We start from the raw sequence: 21,756 nt of genomic DNA, 5'->3' as shown, positions 1-21,756 counted from the left end.
TTGCACCACCTAACTTTGACCGTAACTTTAACGATAAGGTGTATTTTGTATGGAGTTTGAAAGATTTTTGACGTTTGTCAACGTTAAAGTATATTTGTGCACCATTTAACCATCTTAAACATTAACCAGCCTTAAATACCTATATTTTCTGATAAACGGATAAAAGATGTGCATATAATATGACGTGGGCACTATCAATGGTTGACACGATAAGTTAAGATGTTTTCGATTATCTTGAGCTTGACATTAGTTCATGGAAGTTTTTGATATACCTACTCTTACGTGTATTCAATAAATATATTTATTACTATCCTGTATTAGGTACACCTACATATGAGTTAGCTGCAATATCGTGATAGCTCAGTTTGAAGGAGCTTACAATCTCATAAGCAAGATACTCGTATTATCGCCCTTTGATCTATGGCTTCTTTTCTGATAAATATGATAAATATCTATCTGTAGGTTAGAGCAAATCATCATGATAAGGAAGACAAATCACGGTATGATATCGAAGTATTGAAGGTTATTCGTTTAAATAGTAAACAACATATTTAAAAAGACTTTTTAAGCTATATTTTTAAATTAGAAACGATGCCCATTATGACCTAGTAGAAAATATATTTTTTACGATTTACCATTCCATTTTTACGTGAAAGTAATGCAATGCGTAATATGTATAAAATGATGGGTATAAATGTCAACGACAAATTCGTTGTGTGCGGATTTTTTTTTTTCACTTTTTCAGTCTTCACATGCATATTAAATTCATTCATTTAGTATAGAAAGGAAGAGTTTTCCACTATTTTTGTATGTGAAGAAAACAAGCATTTGATTATTCGATTAATTGACCATTATCGTAATGTGTAAGTGCTTTCATTTAGCATTTTTTTTGCATAACGATTTGGGCGGACGCATCTGAAGAACGAAGGAATGCAGGAGCGGACATAGGATATCAGACTAGCAAGCCGAGAACTTACGCCCCCTTTGTATAAGACGACAAATGCAGATGACTGCCTTCCTTTTGCACGGACGACCTGGCTAAAGGTCGCAGGAAGACAGGAGGTGAAGGTAGTTAGAGATATTAATAGTTATAATATCCCTAACTAATCCCTTCAAAATAAATTTGTATATCGTTTGAAAATTAGTCAATTTGTGATGGCCGGCCTTGCCCTATTTATTTTATACTAATAACAGGTGTTTAATTTATGTTACCCTTTATAATGTAGAGCAATTGAAGAATAGTTAAGTATTACGTTGGTAATGAAATAATAGTTTTGACATCGATAATGGTATACATTGGACAGCGTTGTTAGATGATATTGTAGGTAGCAAGTACTAACTAATCACTTTCATAGTCTATCAAGATTATTAGATAATATTTTAGCACTTGAAAAACATATCGCACTAATTGAATGATCATCAACAGCACATTCCTCGTATGAAATTACAACTCTAACCTTATTCAAGGCTAGGCCGGGAACATAACCTTCTCAGTGAAGCAGAAAAAAATAAAAAGGAACGTTTGAAATAATTTTTTAAAACATTAAAAATAAAACTGACCATTTTTGCGCCCTCCAGCGTAGCGTCAGTGTTTCCAGCCAGCACTCGTTTATCACAAGTAGTTTAAATATTAATAAACTAAGGAACGCAGTGAGTCAACGTGTGGACGTCCAGCGTCCCAGCAAGTGTGTATATGATAATGGTACTAAGTATTGTGCATCAATTCGTCGCCTCGCCCGTCGGCACCCACGTCAATTGAATTAGAATTGAATCTTCAAACAATTTTCAAATAAAAAGTTTTAGTAAGGCCGCGTGCTTGACAAATATTTCAGCAATAGCTTGTGTACGGATTAAATTGGCGAACGCTGAAGTGATGATGTAGGTATATCACGAGGCGATAATATTTGAGATGGTTTCTGAGGTAAACAAACTTCAGTGTGACATTGAAAATCCGGGTAAAAAAACGGTCTGTAATACTAACAAACACAGCCTTAACCTTAGAAATAACATATTCAGGCGCTGAAATCATGTAATTTTACTATGGCAATACAATATCCAAACCATGAAAGAAAACTGGGGCACATTTAATATGGGGCTAGGTATCCGATTGCCGTGATACCTAGTTGACATAATTTATTATAAACTTTAATTTGTTGTAGATTAGTTGTCAATTTATGAAAAGTTTTGGTTTATTTACGCGACATCGCTGTTGTGTCTGTTTTCTTATAATGTAAAGAATATTTTTTTTCTATATCATCTAATTCATTAGAAAAACGTTAATACTCGTATTAAAAATGAAAAAAGTATAGGTACACCACTTGAATACTATTTAAAAACTCTTCAATTAGTACAAAAATAATTACAATTAAATCGAAACAAGCCCTTTTGTTACGTTGCTGGTCCAATTTCCTCAGCGGTTACTTTGTATTCGTATTGCGATAGCGTATTATTTATTCCTGACCATCGACAGCTATATCAGCTCACTCAAGGCGAATTGATTGAGAAATTATTAATTGTTTATCAATGACATAATTCCGTTAGATGTAAATATGATAATGCATAGATGAATAATAACAAATATTTTTCCAATTATCATACTATGAACTGACCATTTTATAGCAGACGGGAATTTGCGTGCTTACGTAAACCTTAGTATTATTATTTTGTGATTTATTTTAAAAAATATATTAAAAAATCCTATAAACTATGTTCTTCTCAATAATTTCATTTAACTTTCGCTCGGGACAAACTTGGTTTTCACTGGTTGAGTTTTTATTAACGGTCACGCTGTAGATCCTCCCTTCACAGGAATTGCAGCGGTGGGAACGAAAGTTGGGAAAAGTCCCGTAAACTCTGCTGGTGGTGTAGTTCCCTTCGCAAACTGCTAAGACAGCTGAATTTCATTAATCGTTATTGAAAATATATAAAACGTTTAACGAGCGACCATATATTTATTTATCATACAAAATAACAATATGTTATTTTTAGGATCTTAATACTTTGGGCTTACTTTTTACGGTCTACTTTAATTTTATGCCTTCCATATAAAATTGATAACTGGGTGTTGAGTACAAACAAAAACGTTCTTGTAATTGTATCGTACAGTCACCAATTACACATTGACTACACTTTGTTTAGAGGTAGTGCTGTCGTCCGTACCTACACTTCACAGGAAATTTTGGGAAAACTGCCTAAATCATTTAGATGTTTAACGTAGATTTGTACTATTTGAATGATCGTAAGATAAGCTATGTAAGTATTTTTATAAGATTCTGTGCTTTAAATATCATCCAATTAAATGGAAGTAAGTACCTAATTTAAAAAGTTTTGTAATGGAGGAAATTAAAATATTTTACATTTTGTTTAATGAATGGTATATCTGAGGGGAATTACCGATATAAAAAAAATGATTTCTGATAAAACAAAGCAGAAAAGCGAAATAAAAAATTGTTGTAGTGTACAAAATTGCATATCTAAAAAGACATAAAAGGTAACGAGAGAGTGCGTTAACGGTCACTTAAATTTAAAAAATATTTTTTGTATTTATAAATTACATTTTGAGCAGAAATGTCTATGATTAAGTGTTAGTGAATAACCTATCCTAATCATTTATATTCGTAATCGTCATATTTATAGCCTAATATTCTTAATATGCCTCGTGGGTAATAGCAGCTATAATACGGAAACTGATAGATATTGAACGACCAGAGAAAAACGTTGGTATTTTATTCAAACGGCCTCAGGAAGTAATAGTAACGAGGACCAATCAAGGACTATGTACAAAATGTGTACGGAATAAAAAGAGCTAAATAATGATCAGGGCTTAGGGATCTATTTCACTGGTTTTCGTCATTAAGAATACAAATTATAGGTTAATCTTGTTCTAAGGCCGCCTGGCTTGCTACCACCATCTTACCTAAACCTGTCGCTATAACAATAATGTTAACAGCATAGTTCTATTTCGGCAGTTGGAGGTAAGAATGCGAGTTCCTCTGTGGTTGAGGATTAAGGGGAAGCTCGCCTCTACCTTCACAGGACGAAGGTAGAGACGATCATCATTTCCCATCTTGAATAGGTATTACTATAAATAGATTCACAAACATAAATGTTCTTAAAATATTAACCCCCAGCTGTAATGGAACTTGCATCTGCCTGGTTGGGGCTTTAGTACTCGAATAACATGACCAGGCGAACATCAACGCATTTTAACGACTTCTTTCAACTACTAATGTTGTAAAGGAGGACAACTCGTGGATATCTCCTGGGTTATTAACCCTTCCCTTTATGGGTGTTGAGATATATCTATCTAATAAATGCCGAACAGTAAGTAAGTCTTCATGATTTTTACTCGACTGGGAAAAGGATGGTTAATGTATTTTTTAAACCTTTATAATGTTTTAGATTTTGCCTGCAAAATATTTCCCAATATTATTTTAATACGTGAAAGAGTAACCAATATCAATTTTCACAAACTTTCACATTTATAATATTCTTACAATGAAGATATCCTTGTATAATAGGCATAAACTACGCCGGTCAGTTTAATACCTATTCGATAAGTTGGATGGACACTTTTTATGGGCCTACTTAACATCATTGAAGTATGAGTAATATTGCAGCATGATTTGTGGGCGAAATTATGTATTAGCATTCGAATTTTCACGAAATCAGGCCTGGTTTCCAATGATGGAAAAACCACGTATTATGAACAACAAGTACCTAATAATTTATGAATTGGAAAAGCTTTCGGCTCGATTGCTTAATATATTTCAATTTATAATAAGTACATTTGTTCCAGTTCAGTGTTCTTGACTGTACCTACTTAATAAGTTATTTAGCACAAGTTTATTTATTTTCAAATTATCAATAATGCTTGAAAGTATGCGACCAAGGCATCGAACAAAATCCCATTGATAATAAATAATTACAGTGATTAAAAACCCTTGAAACTGAAGCCACTGCTACTTTAGGCTTTATCAACAGGAATTAAATAGTGACTACAAACAAAACGTTACATAGTACCTACTCATTAAGCAGTAATAAGCATCATTATTTTGACCGGTGAAGCATACGGGTGACAGTTTAAGTGCCCTACTTAAAAATTAAACTGATAAAGCCTATTTATTTATTTGTTCAAAACCTAGGCGGTTTGAGTGGTAATAATAATGAATATGCTGATTTCAGTAGGTATTATGAAGTTGAATAATAATGATTTCATGCCATTATAGGTCTAGTGCTTAAGTTAATGAGTGCCTGAGGTATGGGAGCGGCACGGGAAGCTGTTTTTGAGACGACAAACGTCAGCTTGACTTCAGTTATGCTTCAGTGGGTCTAGACAAAGTGCAAATTATAATCGCAAACCAGTCGAAAAGTGGTCGAAAAGCCCCTTTTCCACCGACTTCAAAAAAGGAGGAGGTTCTCAATTCGACCCGTATGTTTTTTTTTTCTATGTTTGTTACGCGATAACTCCGCCAATTATGAACCGATTTGAACAAATCTTTTTTCGGCTTATAGGTAATACCTCAAGGGTGGTCCCATTTAAATTTAATAATAGAAAAAACAACCCCCAAGGGTGGAAAATTGGGGATGAACTTTTTTATACGCAATATCTCCGCCGATTATAAATCAATTTGAACGATTATTTTTTTGTTGAATAGGTATTATCAAAAGGGTGGTTTCATGCGAATTTGAAGAAAATATTTCACCCCTAAGGGTGGAAAATTGGGGATGAACTTTTTTATACGCAATATTTTTAATTTTTAGTTTTTTTTTGTGTTCACGCATTTGAAGTCGGTTTTATTTTTTTTAAAAGTTAATTATTTGTATGGAGTTTTGACGGATTCGATTTTCGATTCGTTCAAAAAGTGCGTTTTGTCTAAGGGGGCAGATTTGTATGACCTGTCTGTCACGTAATAATATGTCAATGTCACCCCTCCCGTGCCACTCCCACACAATCGGCACTGAGTTTAGCGCTAGACTTATGGTAGGTATGATTATAAAATCTTCTTGTAATACAAGGATAAAGCATGAATATTGCAATAGAGCAATGTTATTTCATCTACTTGCAGCTATTGCTCCGGTAAACTTGCTCGCTTTCGTAAATCTACTGTCAGTAACAATACCACGGCTTTGTAAGTTACTGTAGTTATTACGAATTCAAAGATCAAAGAGAATACTATTAATTTACAAGGTGTGTACCAACAGTCTATCGGAGAGGTAGAGACGGGTACAAATCTGACATTAGCATTTATATTGATATGTTGTTTAATGCTGTCAATTTAATTAAATTTTCAAGTAAATAATGTTTTATAGTCAAAGCAATAATTTATCGTATTCATAAATTCAATGATAATTTTATAATGCAGTAACTGAATAGAGCTTAAACGATAGGTTAATAACTTGAAATGGACTTAGAATTTTCTATGAGAAAAATATATCGTTTATGTTTTATTTATGATATAATAAAATAGTCTAAATACTCGTACAACGTTAAGTTTGTGCTTTACATTCTATCCTATCCTACTAATATTATAAATGCAAAAGTTTGGATGTCTGGATGTTTGTTATTCTTTCACGCAAAAACTACTGAACGGATTTTGATGAAACTTTACAGTATTATTGTTTATTACCGAGGCTATAATTTATGACGATCTGTGACAAACTATATTTCACGCGGGTGAAGCCTCGGGCAAAAGCTAGTCTATCTATACTTATAATAAATCTGTAGAGAGGTCAATTCTGTACATGAAATATATTTTCAAAATAACTATCAGGGGGTGATTAGTGATCGATACTGATGCCAAAAATGCAATCAGTAAAATTTTTGTCTGTCTGTCTGTCTGTCTGTCTGTCTGTCTGTCTGTATGTTCCTTATAGAAACAAAAACTACTCGACGGATTTTAACGAAACTTGGTACAATTATTCTTCATACTCCTGGGCAGGTTATAGGATACTTAGGAATTCCCACGGGAACGGGCATTAGCGGGAAAATCCTTTTGTATGAAAAATCTAAACCGCTTAAGTTAGACGCTTGAAATTTGGCAAGCAGGTACCTTAGTAAACTTAAAGCTTAGTTATAACATGATATTGCAAAATTCCTACAGGAACGGGAATTAGCGAGAAAAAACATTTGTATGAAAAAATCTAAGCCACGTAAGATAGACGCTTGAAATTTGGCATGCAGGTACCTTAGTAAATTTAAAGCTTAGTTACAACAGGATATTGCAAAATTCTCACGGGAACGGGAGTTAGCGGGAAAAAACATTTGTATTAAAAATCTAAACCGCGTAAGATAGATGAAGGGGGTAAAACGGGATCCACGCGTACGAAGTCGCGGGCGGCCGCTAGTCTAAAATAAAGTAAAATACATAAGATGTCAGTTAGTGGCGATTCTACCATTTACACAAGCGGTGAACACAGACAAAACAGTAGAAAACATTAACTATAGTAGAAAATTTAATTATGAAGTCAAGTGAAGGTTGAATTAAGGTATTTAGTGAGGGAGAACCTCCTTTAGCGTCTGCCTAAATGATTAAGTGGTTGTGGAAATTAGATTATCTCCTAATATTGCTTTACCAACTCACTAATATCAAGCATAGTAGATAAGTATATCATTTTAGAATTCCATATTTATTCCACACGTCTAGTACTTACAAAAAATCTATGAACTATAACTTTAGTCAAGCAACAGGTCAAATATGCCTACACATTTTTGCTGTCTAAATGTGCGAACAGGAGATATTGCTATGGGCACAAAAGGACCTGTGATTGAGTTAGTCTGATTTAAAAGTTAAATTGTTTTACTCAACGAAAGAAATAATAAATTAGGATCTTTTCAAAAACTAAAAAGAATAACACATAAATAAATAAAATATGGGAACTTGCGTCCACGGAGGATATTCTGAAGTACAGGTTTATATCATTGGCATTATTTACCGTAGTTTTTCTTATCACTTAAACAGCAAACAGATATAATTATCAATTATACCTAAGTCAATGATCTACTGCGTAAACCTATCATAAGGACTTGAGTTTTAAGTTTAATGTTTTAAATATAAAAAGATCGCTGTACATCTCGTTATTTTTAAATGGGTAGAGTCAAAATAACTGGAATTGCAATTTTGCGGTTTATATAATTTAATATTTGCAAGATTCGTCACGTTGTTAAGAGAAATTAAATCAAAGTGGAACTTATTGGACATTCACACAAAAATTCATGATATCAACAAAGAGAGAACGTTGAACAAAACAGCGAGATGTTTCCGTAATCCATTGCATCTGTCATTGAAACAATTGATTAAATCCTTGTTTAACCAACAGACGTCATTTAAATTAAAGACGGGCAAATAAGCGTTTAAAGTACGGATATAAAAAGTGCACGTTGCATATTATCTGTCTTTTTTGCATTGTTTAATTAAAAATTGGTAGAAGTGCATAATTATTTTATCTAACTAATGTTATTCATTTAAAATATTAAACTTTCTCGGGGATTTGTAAAGTACATACCTGGGTAAAGATGTGTTGAACTGCAAAGTCCAAGATAAAACAGCGCCGAAATGTTCGAGTCGATAACTATTGTCAATTATTTACATCGCAGAAATAATGAGTTGTTATTAAAGCACAATGAACGTTCGATCTGCACCGTCGATGATCGAGATGTCGCGAACAAGCGAGCTAATCGGCAGGTGCGGGCTCAGTCACGAGGATCAAGTGGCCGGCTTCAGATAAGGGATAAGGGCAAGATGAGAGCTCGAGACGGCCGGTGCGCGCACTCTGCCGCCGCCGAACGCAATCTCACTCACTATTTACGTGACTGACCCGACTAAGGGCACGACAACTCCACTACAATCGTTTTCACAGATTCCACGACCTCGGTTTTTAGGAAACACGAGGTCTCCACCCTCTATTACTCAGTCACACGTCTTCATACGACACAGAATGTTTTCAGCGCCGTGATGCAACTACTACGCTACTTATAAGGGTGTTTCTTTGTTTCATTTATTATCACTGCCCGGTTAATTCGTTTTACGTTCGTCATATGATCACACGGTATGTATCCGTTTTTGAAATTAGTTGTAGTCGTTTATACGACTGACGTCGCCGCAAAGCAACTGCAAGATGGGACATTCTTCCGTTAGATTTTATAATGTCACGTGAAAACAATAAAGACGGTCGATCGGTTAGCATGGCGTGCATGGTAAATACGTAAAGTCTTTTTACGGTAATAGTTACTATGTATAATTTGGAGATAATAGACTTAGAGAGCTATAGTAAGCATTTTAGTAAAACACATCGCAATCACTCAGTCCTTGTATTTGAAGTGCGCTTGTATTATACAGGGTGGAATTTTAATGCAATTCTCTTCCTTTTCAAAAATAAAGGAATGTTTTCTTTCAGTAAAATTTTCTATCTAAAGTATTAAGAGTACTTTCCCTCCAGGTGGCATTACAAAATTCCACTCTGTATTTTGAAATGAAATTGTTAAATTGATTGGTAACAAACACGAGTAGTGGAAACACCGTCGTAGCGTATTGTAATGCAGTTATGAAGCCCTAGACGTAAGTAGGTACCTTTAGATGAATAAATCCATAATTTAAGATAAAAGAATATTATTTTTTTAATTACTTAGATGTACGTCAATAAAATCAATGACAATAAATGCGTCGCTTTTTGATCGTAACTTAATGCCACGAGCACGAGACCAAATGATATGCATGGCGTACTGTGACGTAATACATCCCAGTCTAGCCGTTTTACGATTTGCGTATATTAAATTCCACATTCGCGACATTACCATTCATAGAACCATTAATGTTACGCACTGGCATAGATGAAACTCGTACACACTTAATAATATTATTAATATACGGTAATGTTATTGTTTATAGAATAAATGACTATGAATATGACACTTCGTATTTACAAACTGGCCATAATTTGGTTGATGGAAAATATACTGCATAAATGCGGTGTTAAATTACCAAGACATCTGCTATTCAGAAGTAATTGGCACGTTCCATATTATTACCATAACTGTTTTGTATGAAATTTATTAATTTAAGTGAAAAACTATAGTTATTTTCAGAAACCAACTCAATTTTCATTTAGGATATCTAAATTAGGCAAGTAACTCACAAGAATAAACATTATTTAATTTCACAACTATGCTGAAAATATGATTCGAATGCATTATAATAAATTATTTTTAATGCCGTGAAAGAGGAAGTTTTATTGTTCATTGTTACTTTGTTGTGAAATGTATGTTACTAGCACCTATTATTAGAAAAGATTCTCAATATAATATTTTCACTTCTCATTTGGTCACGACATTATTATGCAGTAGATTATACATAGATTAATATATTGTTGTTTTGATGTATTTTCAGGACAACAGTCTTATTACTAAAAATCAATTTGCATTGTATGTACAGGGCGTAAAGATTTATAGGTTGACAAAACAGATGTCTTAAACCGATGTTCATAAATACGATTTTTCAGTAGACATTTACTATGACATTACATGTCAGTAGCTTTTTTGACGCCAGCTTTATATTATATGCATTTTAATATAAAACACTCTCTAGTACACATTGGTGTTTACTGCACTTGCAAATATTGTCATAGTCAAATGGATATCACGATTCTTTAAGCTGACTATCCTCGTGATTGCAATTTAAAATCCTAATCTGTATTTGCTGAAAATATTTGTGATGAGCTAATTTTTAGCGCAATAATGATCCGGATTTATACGGTTTCTCTGACGTAAACAATTTGAGTTTGTATACGTTTTTCTAATGAAAATTTTTATTTTATTTTATTTATTAGGACAAACAACAAGACAAACACGCATGCATGGAATTACTATAAATAAAAGTGCTTAGAACTAAGTGTTGACTTAATTAAAGGCTGCCACGACATGCAATGTGGACAGTTGCAAATTTAAAAACTAACAAATACAAAATATTGAAATAAGTATACCAATCAAAAACCATCAAGAGAAAATCAGAAAGTAAATAAACATTCAGACTGGCCATGAGTAGCGACTTGTCTTTAATTTTAAATTCAAGATGGAAAGCAGATTACAATTAGTTAAGAACACAATTGATTATTCTGATCACTAGACTATAAGGGTTAATGAACTTTAATTTTAAACATTAATGAACCTTACAAAATGCGTCTTAAAATTACTTTAATTAAAGATAGAAGATTTGAGTTAATGTCTAGGAATGTACCTAAATAAACTAAATTAGTTTATTATTGTAATTGTGTTTAAATATTAAATTAATTCCCTGAAATCATGGTATTTAAATCACTTACCGAATTTCTGCGTCGTTCGCCATTTTTGACTGATTTCAAAAATAGGAGGTGGGTCTCAATTCGACTGTATGTTTTTTTTTTTTTTTTTAAACTACGATTTCTTAAGTTGGTTTCACACAATATCCAGGCTTCTAATAAGTTCAATAAATGCGAAACTAAGCTACTTATTTGTTAACTTATCAAATCTTTAATACAATAACGCACATAAAGATTAAGTTGTATGTACAGTCAACTACAAAACTTTCATATACAAATTTATTCTATAAGTTTCCGAGAAGTACTTCAGATTTACAATGGTTGAAAGTTACCACAAGCTGGGAAGAGTTATCAATGGTTTAACTAAGTAAGTTTTTCCTATTATTTATTGAAACTTTAAAATTGTACCTGTTTTTATAAGTTTTCAATTACAATAGCGTGTAAAGGTTGTTGTAAGCAATCTTATACGTAGTCGATAGGGCGAATATTATCAACTGGGTAGTTATACAAATCAGGGAATTTTACGGGGCTCAACTTGCAGCTCCTTAAATTACCAATTAATAGTTTTCGTTTTAGGGTATTAATAAAGTTTAACTCACATAGTACTTGGTCACTGAATTTCAACACGTTTTAATAAAAACATCCCAGACAAAAATGGCTTCAAATGGGAAAAATTCTCATTTCCCTGTGGGGTGACATTCCAGAATTCATGATGTAAATCACAATAAAAAATATATAAAAATATAATTAGTCAAAAATAACATTGTATTGAAAGTAACCATTAGTGTATCTTTCATTTAACCTATATGGCTTATGTTTGAATTCCCTATTTACATAATTTTTTGATTGCCGAACATAGGCGACACGAATTAGTATCACTTCCCTGCCACCTATAAACACGTTAAAATCTGTAACAAAACAAAGGGTAAGCCACGTTGTCGTTCTTATGTATTTAAGTATGCAGTTAAGTTCGCCTAGTGAAACGTTTATTTCGCCCAAATCGTCAGTCAGTTAGACGCAGCTACGCTGTTATAATCGTCTGTCGTGTCTGGGCCAGACAACTTATCACTCATCTGTTACGTATTTATAACAGTATTTTATATTATTTTAGGGCAATTATGAAACAATATTGTCAAACTCGCTTGCGTCCATTGACTGATAATATTAAATTTGATATGAAGTTTATATAAATCATGATTTTGGCAAAATACATCAAAAATCTCACTTCCCTGTGTAACATTTCCCTGGGTTTACGAAGAAAATGGAAAAGTTAGTATCGACTAACCAGCAAAACTTCCTGCCATTTAAAGGCATTTTACAAATACACTAAGTGCAGGCAAATGCATACACTCCATTGAAACTGGATACTCCATTTTGACTTGCTTGACTCTATACAAACTTTTAGCTGTTTTTGCAGTAACGTGTGCGAGCACTTCCAAATAGGCATCGTAAAATATTCTTCCATGAAAGCAAATGTTGATGACGCTTAAACTGAATCTGAAACTGAGACCAGTAATGCCTGCAACACCAGTATTTTGATTCATCAGACTTGGTTGACCTTACGAGTGTACTGGGACTGAATGAACATTGATGATCCTGATGAATTGCTGGAGATACCGAAAATAGATACTAACGAATTGTTTCCAGTCGAAGAAAAGCGTCGAGGAAAGAAGAGGAAGATAATAGAAGGAGATACGAATAGTAGGGAAAAGTCAAAGAGATCAGGTGACGGAAAAAGAAGCAACCTAAATGAGTTCCATGTTCAATTGATAGTGGACCTTTATGATGCACATAAAAGTATTTTTTATTATTTTTAGAATAAAGACTATAAACTCAAATGCATCTTTCAGTAAAATTTTCACTATCCTGTAAATGTTCTCACTTCCCTGTCCATCGAAAATAGAAAAACCGCTATAAAATCAATATTTATCATAATTTTGTCTGGCCCGTTAAAAATTGGATATATTGTAGTATATTCTCGGTCTTTAGTCACTGTTTATACTGATTACTAACAAAAACTGGAGATTCATTTTATGGTCCTAAATAATTCCACCGTGAGTAGAACTACCCAACTATTAAATTCTACGTATTTGCTTTATGATGTAGTTATTATGATAACATTATTCAATCTTCAAAATAGCGGGCAATATAATAAAAATACGATATTAATTATATTGCCCGTTATTTTAATGAATTACGAAATTTATTGCTTTTAAAGTGTTTTATACCTATACTACAAACTTATTTCACCACTTATCGAACCTACAGTACTTAACTGGTGATTAGAAACAATTGAATCATACGTTTGGATTAAAAGTATTACCACAGTATTACTTTTAAATACATATGCAAAAGACGCAACTATACTGTGTTCAGATTTTTGTCGTGTGAAACCTGTTGATCTTTACATCTAATTAATTTAATCTGCGTGCAAAAAATAATACCTAAATATATCTTTACACTTTATGTAAATTAGAGAAACTGGTTTTTAGTCTAGATTAGGTACTTATAAGCATGTTATTGCATATAAATGTTATATTTTTGACAAGGTTAATCTTTTGGATGTTCGTAATTCTTTGTGTATCGTTCATTGTAGGTACATTATGTTATATTCTGTTAGTAATTACACCTAACACTTGTCACACAAAAACAAACGTAAACATTAATATATGACGAGATGAGGAGTAAATTAAAAATGCGAAATAAACAAATGAGATGAGGTATTTGGGACTGACATGTTTTTGGACAAAAGTCCCGAAATAAAGACAGATAACAAGAGGTTAATTTCTGTTTGTTGTGTTGTAATTGGTCACATTACTTGGTAAAACGCTTACCGGACTACTGGCTCTCTAACCAGTTTGGTATCGGCAGATCTTGCTGCATATCTCTGAATTGATTTACATTTGAGAGTACAGTGTCTAAGTTGCAATAAAAACTGAAATGATCATTAGAAACAAAAATTAATATTTTAATGTCTTCAAATAAAAAAGCGGTTTTTTTCCTGGCGGGGCCTGATTGGTCATTGGTCCCTAATTTATATCCATCTGGTCTGGGCCATTCTGTATAAATAGGGCCAGGATGCTTTCCTGAACAAGTATGAGGAACATCTAGTGACAGTGACGCTTTAAAATTAGGAGAGACAGGCGATCCCACATTATCACAGAAGTTCCTCCGAATTAAATTCCTTCTAGTCTTTGGTTTCTTTTATTTTATCCTAATTTTTACTGTTAAGTAGAAAAAATATGATTTTGTGTGGCTTCTCTTATGATATTCCATTAACGTATGGACGTGCTTACTTTTTTAAAATTATTCGAGAAAGATTATTCTAAATTTGACTGTACCTTTATAATCTCGTGGAGATTGAAGTGCGGTCATATGATGATAGTTTATCAACAAAAAGTGTAAAGCCTCCGATATGATTTGAGTGCAATGTTTTTCTGGATTCAAAAGATATTTTCAAAGAAATCATTAAGACGTGCTTTTACTATGATTCTTTTATTGTTCAAATAGTGATTTTACACAATATTACGCGATATTAAAAGTGTCGATTCTGGCCACCCCAAACTTTTTATGCTTGTTCTATAAAAATACCTAACAAAGGTAACTGAATATAACACCCCTTAATGAAACGTGAACAGTAGACCACATGTCTCAATGTCAATTTTTATTCATAACCACAATGACCATGCCATGCGACTAAACATCAACAAGGAACGGAACTTATATTGTGCTTTAATTGAGGCAAAGATTAAAATAACTAATACTTATTTTATATCCTATAGAATAGGCACTTCCATAATTATTTTGAAAATGTCAGGCAAATACAGGTATTATTTCATTATTATTACCTAGCCGCATATCGCGTTAAAACCTGTTAAAATTAAGGTACTTTCATAGATCTACATTTCAGAATATCTTATCCTAAGCAATCACGAAATCAATGTGTGATCCTTATAAGGCGCTAAATACAACAGCAATCGGTAGTTTTCTTATGCTTAAGTACTATACCATTAGCATTTTCATTTTTTTTGCACGTGCCTCCTGAATGCTCACTACTAATATAATTCGTGGATATACGCTAATCGCTAAAAGTTATTCATCTGTTATAAAAAAACCGGCCAAGTGAGAGTCGGACTCGCGCACCGAGGGTTCCGTACAAACCTGCAAGGTTTACAAAGTTCGTTCATTACGACAATCGAGTCATAACTATGGTATTTTTATTGCAAAATGAAATTCATAAGTTTATATTTATTAAAAAATATATATTTTGTAATGTAACTAAAAATTTAAGGTTTTCGGAATTTTTCCTTTATGTGTGCTATAAAACGTTGCTTCATGCCAAATTTCAAGATTCTAGGTCGACTGGAAGTACCCTTTAGGTTTTGATTCCCTTGCGAGTACTTGCGAGTTTCAAAATATGCAGCTTAAATTGCTGTTTCTTTTGATTGCGTTGACATAGAAGTTTGATTTTGTTACAGCTTAAAGGTATTATAGACCTGAGTATTTGGTATGAATTTCAATTTAATACCTCTACGCGTTTATGAGGAAATGGGTAGTAAGTTTAAAATTATTAAAAAAAAAAAAATTATGTGATGTAACTAAAAATTTATGGTTTTCGTAATTTTTCCTTTATCTATGCTATAAGACGTTGCTTCGTACCAAATTTCAAGATTCTGAGTTCACGGGAAGCACCCTGTAGGTTTTGATTCCCTTGCAAGTGTCGAAAATTTGCGGCATAAACGGCTGTATCTTTTGATTGCGTTGGCTTAGAAGTTTGATTTTTTCACAGCTTCAAGGGACAGTAGACCTGAGTAATTGATATAAATTTCAGCTTCATACCTCCACGCGTTCCTGAGAAAAAGGGTCTTGACAGACGGACGGACGGACGGACAGACGGACAACAGAGTGTACGGAACCCTAAAAAAATCATAACTTCACAAATTAGATTCATGCACGTTATCTGCCCATTTTTTTTAAATTTGACAATGTCCAAGACATACTAAAAATTATATTTATATTATATTATAAGAGCATTTTAACAATTCATCTAAAGTTTGTCTTGCTCAGTCTCTTCTCATGAACTTTACTCTATCGGCAGTCAAAGCTTAACAGCCTACGGAGAAAGCTAGTTCTTTGATGGCTTTCTCTTTAGAAATAATTAAGATAGGTTACGTCTTAGTTTTACAAATGTTAACATGCGTAGACAGAAATTCGTACAGACATAAACATACTTAGTGTTCCTATATTTTTTTATTGTCATCGAAATAGCCTGGTTCCCTGAGCGCTGCCCAGATGACAGTCTTTCTCGGGATTGAACTTGTCTCGTTGAACCGTTTGACCTTAGGAGACATGTCTCTCGTTAACAATTACGAGATTGGAGTTCCTAATAACTAGGGATGAATCATAAGATCATTGTTACTACAGAGGGATGAATCACAGAGGGATGAAAGGGAGATGAGATGTGCAGACTTCAATACTTATAAATCCATACACTTTACAACATGATGAATAATGTTGCTCATAAATTAGCTAATCGTAATTCATAATGATGTGTAATTTGAGATTCATGTGATTTTACTGTATCTAATTAATTGGCTTAAAACTTGACGACCTTTAATTATAATCAGTTCTTACCTTGTGGCTTTATTTTCCTTACCATTATAACAGTCGTTAATATGGCAAACATTCATATTTTGAAATGACCATAAAAGGCAATTCTTATACATACATAACTATTGTCCGACCTTATATGTACAACAAAAACTGCAGTTTTGTTACGAATTGAGAAGATATTATCTTACATGTAATCTCTTTGTAGAGCCGGTAAGAGTGTCCAGCATATAGAAATGGCTTGAAGGTTAGGTTAGTCTTTAAGGCATCTTCAGTGTAAATAAATAAGAACCTCATTGATTTTCGTCTACGTTCTTATTATAATGAATTAAATTAGCCCATAATATTAGAGCAGGTATTATTACCATTTTGGTAAAAGTAATAATTGTTCTAACCATTACACTAATGAATTTGTTCTAAACTATTTCGAATTTTGTAATTATTACTAGATGACGACGCACCGGATAAACATAGGTAGATAAATAGTATGCAATGTGTATGACATGTATGAATACATATTATGTAAAATGACTTCGGATATAAAAGCTTGTAATTTAAACTTTTCAGAATCTCGTAAGGGGGAAAAAGTTCTTTTCATTGCCAATAGGCAATATTGCAATTTGAAAGTCTCTTTAATCGTAATTAGTACTCATAATTATATTTGTTTGTATCTATCTGTCATTCTAAACAGAGATTTATGAAAATTTTGAAAAAAAATAATTCATTAAGCTCCTACTTCTAAACATATTTTTCATTAATTGATGATTGTAAGTAGGTTCTTCTATCTTAAATACTACTTATACAAAAAGATGACCGGATTGGAACGAAATCACCAACAAACCATTTAAAAAATTTGCAAGTCCTTGTTTTCAAGCCTTAGGAAGATTGTATGTACTTTACTAAACTGGAAAAGCAAGTTTCCACATTACATTCCGTCGGAGCTGAGTAGCTGTACAGTTAATGGCAAAAAATTGTTACTGAATCACCGAAGTAAGTAGTACCGCAAAATTGCATTCAAAACTATTCTACCAAAAAAATTGCACAATAGAAAATGTTAACAAATGACAACTAATATCGTTGTCAAAACTTAGTAACTTTTTTGATGTGAGTATTTGTGAAGTAGGACCATTATGTTATTGGGAAGTTAATAAATATGTTTTATTTTATTTTCTTGCACTGTGTAGGTATCAATCTTCAAATAATAATTCAATCAATCAAATATTATTATCCACAAAGAAAATTGATGTAGGTACATGTTATGTCTTTCTTTATGAAAGCGAGTGTACCTAAGAAATAGAAACTTCTAGTATAATTTCTTGCAATATTCTTCAATTCTACGTTAACTCTCTAGACTTACTTAGTTACGACTTTCCCTTTTGAATACAAGTTATATAAAAGGTAATTATAAAGTTTATTGATTAACATAAATACTTAGTATGGTAATTTATCTATGATTAGAAAATATTGTATTTTCATACGTATTTACATTGCAAAAGTTGTTCGCGTCAGAAAATATTTTTTTCATGCAATACCTAATGGTGTACCTACTCCAGTTTTGCGCGCAAAAAGAATCAATAGAAACTCCTTTGTCTTATTTCATTATCGAAAATGTGGTCTAATTTGCGGTTCTTTGCTTGTGTAAAGTTGAAAAAGAGTGATAGGTACTCCAGTTTTTTCCAGTGCAGATGTTCTGCTTGTCCTAAATTTTTGTTTTTGACAGTTCTTTGTTTTGAATGACATTTATATGCACACCTTTCAAGGAGATAAGGTTTATCCTCCTCACCAGTCGATAATCTTCGTCCGTCACGATCTGGACAAATGTGATAAACGGATCACATGGTGCTCGCTTCAAAGTCGAAGCACTGCGTATACTTTATCACTTTGTTCGCGAATAATACCTATTTACATGTAGTAAACAAAGTAACAGAGTTTAGTTAATATTCCAACCTCGCCTTCTTCGCCATGGTTTCATTTCATTGCCACATTTGTGTAAATTTCATACCATACAGGCCTCGGACGCTAAAACACCTGTTTTCAAACAATATGTTGTTTGTTTGTCTCCTTAAAGTATAATTATAAATAAATTGATGTTATACATAAGTCGGCCTGATACTAAAGCACGTGAGGATGCGTCATATACCTCCTTGTTGACTCTTCATTAAGTAGCCGTCGTTCGAATTGCCCAAATGATAAGTATTGCCTAACCGCAATGTGAACATTGCGTCGAAAAACATCTTAATTATAGATACATAGATAGAGTCAAATATTATGTCCATTGCATTTTTTATCAACTTTTTTTAAAAATTGATCAAGGAATTTGCATTTGTATGAAAGGTAATGTAAAAAGAATCACAACAGTACTTTACCGCAGTAGCTGATCGTGAAGTCCTGCCGTTGTGGCCAGAGCTCTCAATGTGCAGCTTCACGGCCTCGAAGCCCGAGCGCTTGACGCGGTCCCTGACGGCCGCCGAGCTCGGTGGGCTGGCTCTCCCCGACTTCCCCGAACTTCTCTGACCCCGAGCTTCTTGCTTAGGCGATTTCTTCTCCTTTTTTCCCCTCCGCGCCTCTTGTTTTGTGTGTCGATCGCGCGATTTCATCTTCGCTACGCGATGATATTCATCTTAAATACAACTCCGCTCAAATATTTCGATATTTTACCAGATAGGAAATCCACAGCCTATTGACAGTTCGATAAGATATTTACATCGAAGGTGAAAGAGTAGCGATAAAAAATAACTAATTCAGGTAGCCGGGGTACGTGACGGTGGAGGTTCTTTATGTTAGCACCTCGTGATCACGTAGGGGCCTTGAACCGGAGTCGCGAGGGCTGCCGCTGGTTGCGCGTTTGTTTGGAATTGACACAATCATTTAACACTGGGGAGATGAGCTACGCGGTCGTGGTGCGTGGGCAAGCGCGCGCGCCGGGTGCGACTGCCGGGTGCCGCTCTCCTGCGCCGCTCGGTGCCCGCTCACATTAATGAAAAGGGATGTCAACGCATGACACTCTTATCACACCATTACGCTAATGTTCTCAACAATTTTGACAACCTCCAATTCTAAATACACCTTAATTTACCTGCTTTACACGTACGACTAAAACAAGTTATAAATTGAATGATCTCGTTAAACAATAGTGGACCAAACGTGTAGAGCGTACAATAATTTGTTTGTCAATGTTACGTCTTAATTTAATAGCTGCTAATAGATTCACAAATAATTCTCGAGTTAAGTGGGATTAACGATAATTATCATAAGTGATACTTAAATATTTGAGTTTTCCTGCACCTGGTGACGATAATCTATTAAGTATATTAAATGAATTTAGAAAATCTTTTCTGATTTTACTGAGTTCCAGTAATCATGAACTCGTGAATCGGTAACAAAGTCTGTCGGTAATTTACTTAGGCTTTTGAGTTATTTAGGTCTAGACCTTAAACAGGATGTTTTCGATAAATGATGTAGGTATGATAGTCATAATGCTTTAAACTCACAAAAAAGAGCAAAGAACTTATTTTTTATATCATAGTAACTATACTATGATATAAAAAAATAAGTTCTTTAGTACCTACGCACTAGCGTAAACATTTTAAAGTGTTATCATATGAGTGTGTGAATACTTAATTTATACAAATAATAATAGGAATTAGTTCTAAATAGGCTATTATTATTTAGAACTCCAGTAATTTAAAAAGACAGAGAGAAAAGTATTTTGTGGATTTTTGTCATTTCTGCGGAACCTGTTGTATTTTTATAAAATATACTTTATTATATTAAGAATATCAAGCGAATTAACGTTATGTTTAAAGGTATTAATTAGGTAAAATAAAATTTATTGAAAACTCAGTTTTCTTGAAGAGAGAGTAATGTTTATATTAACAAAAGATTTTCGAGAAAAAGCTATTTAGATAACTTTAATAAGGTAGACGGTAACTTGCATGTAAATAGTGGTAACAAAATATTGTTATCTTATTATAATATTAGGTAGGTACTTAGGTTAGTATGTGATGTGATCAATGATATGATTACATCATAGAATCTACTTTTATCTTACAGTTGAAAAACAATTGTGTAAGAGTTCGACATCTAAAGCCGACTCTGAAGATAAGTGAATTAAAACGGAAGGAGGAAAATCTATGAAAAATGCATTTTCTCCGTGAAAAATCTTAACATTCTCTAAACCATAACAATATTTTTACAATACTTACCGCATTGTCATGTCATAATTACAGGGAAAACAAAATCCAAGATTCTTGCGTTCGACGAACATCTGCTTAAACTCGTACCACTGCTTATGTAAAATTTTAGTTTAAGTATTTTCTAAAATATGAGAAAAGCACCGCGAGGAAACCTGCCACGCAAGATTGTTATTTGCTAGTGTGTGTCAGTCAGTCACTAAAATTACTACTAAAGTGGTTCGAGTACACGACTCTTAGTCCCGGTAATGAAAAATATGGTAAAATACGAGTCGGATTCGCAAATGAAGAGTTCCGTACCATCATAATACTCGTAGCTACGCCTAATACCTATTGAACACTTTTTTATGGATAACAACATTTTAAACAAAATTCTATTGCATTTTCAGCAAAATTATTGTAAAACGATGTGAGTTGAAAACGTTCGTCTTTCGTCTAATTTCCAGTTTAATAGAATAGAGATGCTGAATTAAGATTAACGATTTTCAGTTGTTTAATTAAGTTTTGGCCAATCTAATTTAGATTTGTGATTTCAGTTTTTAACTGTGCTTTCAGTAGGTTTTAGCAGTGCTTCCAATCTGTCCTTTACACCCTGTATACAATTTTTACCGAAGTTACTTATTTAGGTGCAACTATGTCGATGATGCAATTAGTTTCCAAG

At 33.3% G+C, this 21,756-nt stretch overlaps 1 protein-coding gene across 5 annotated transcripts in view; it reads right to left on the bottom strand.

Moving 5' to 3' along the window:
* LOC135087899 (sodium/hydrogen exchanger 9B2-like) overlaps window positions 1-19,743 on the bottom strand; it is a 54,743-nt gene extending 35,000 nt beyond the window's left edge. Inside the window, exon 1 of one of the 5 annotated variants that reach the window (XM_063982743.1) lies at window positions 19,269-19,743. In XM_063982743.1, coding sequence (XP_063838813.1) covers window positions 19,269-19,499 — 231 coding nt within the window. In that variant the 5' untranslated portion in view covers window positions 19,500-19,743. Of the gene's footprint in view, window positions 1-1,560; window positions 1,685-8,505; window positions 8,931-11,316; window positions 11,452-19,268 lie in introns of those variants that run through there. The other 4 variants (XM_063982744.1, XM_063982747.1, XM_063982746.1 and 1 more) reach the window with 4 other exon arrangements.
* Window positions 19,744-21,756: the final 2,013 nt, after the last annotated feature.

This window comes from Ostrinia nubilalis, chromosome 3, assembly GCF_963855985.1.
Source record: "Ostrinia nubilalis chromosome 3, ilOstNubi1.1, whole genome shotgun sequence".
In the NCBI taxonomy this organism is placed as follows: domain Eukaryota; kingdom Metazoa; phylum Arthropoda; class Insecta; order Lepidoptera; family Crambidae; genus Ostrinia; species Ostrinia nubilalis.
Note: the sequence above shows the minus strand (reverse complement) of the source record. Positions and strands in the feature narration are given on the sequence as shown.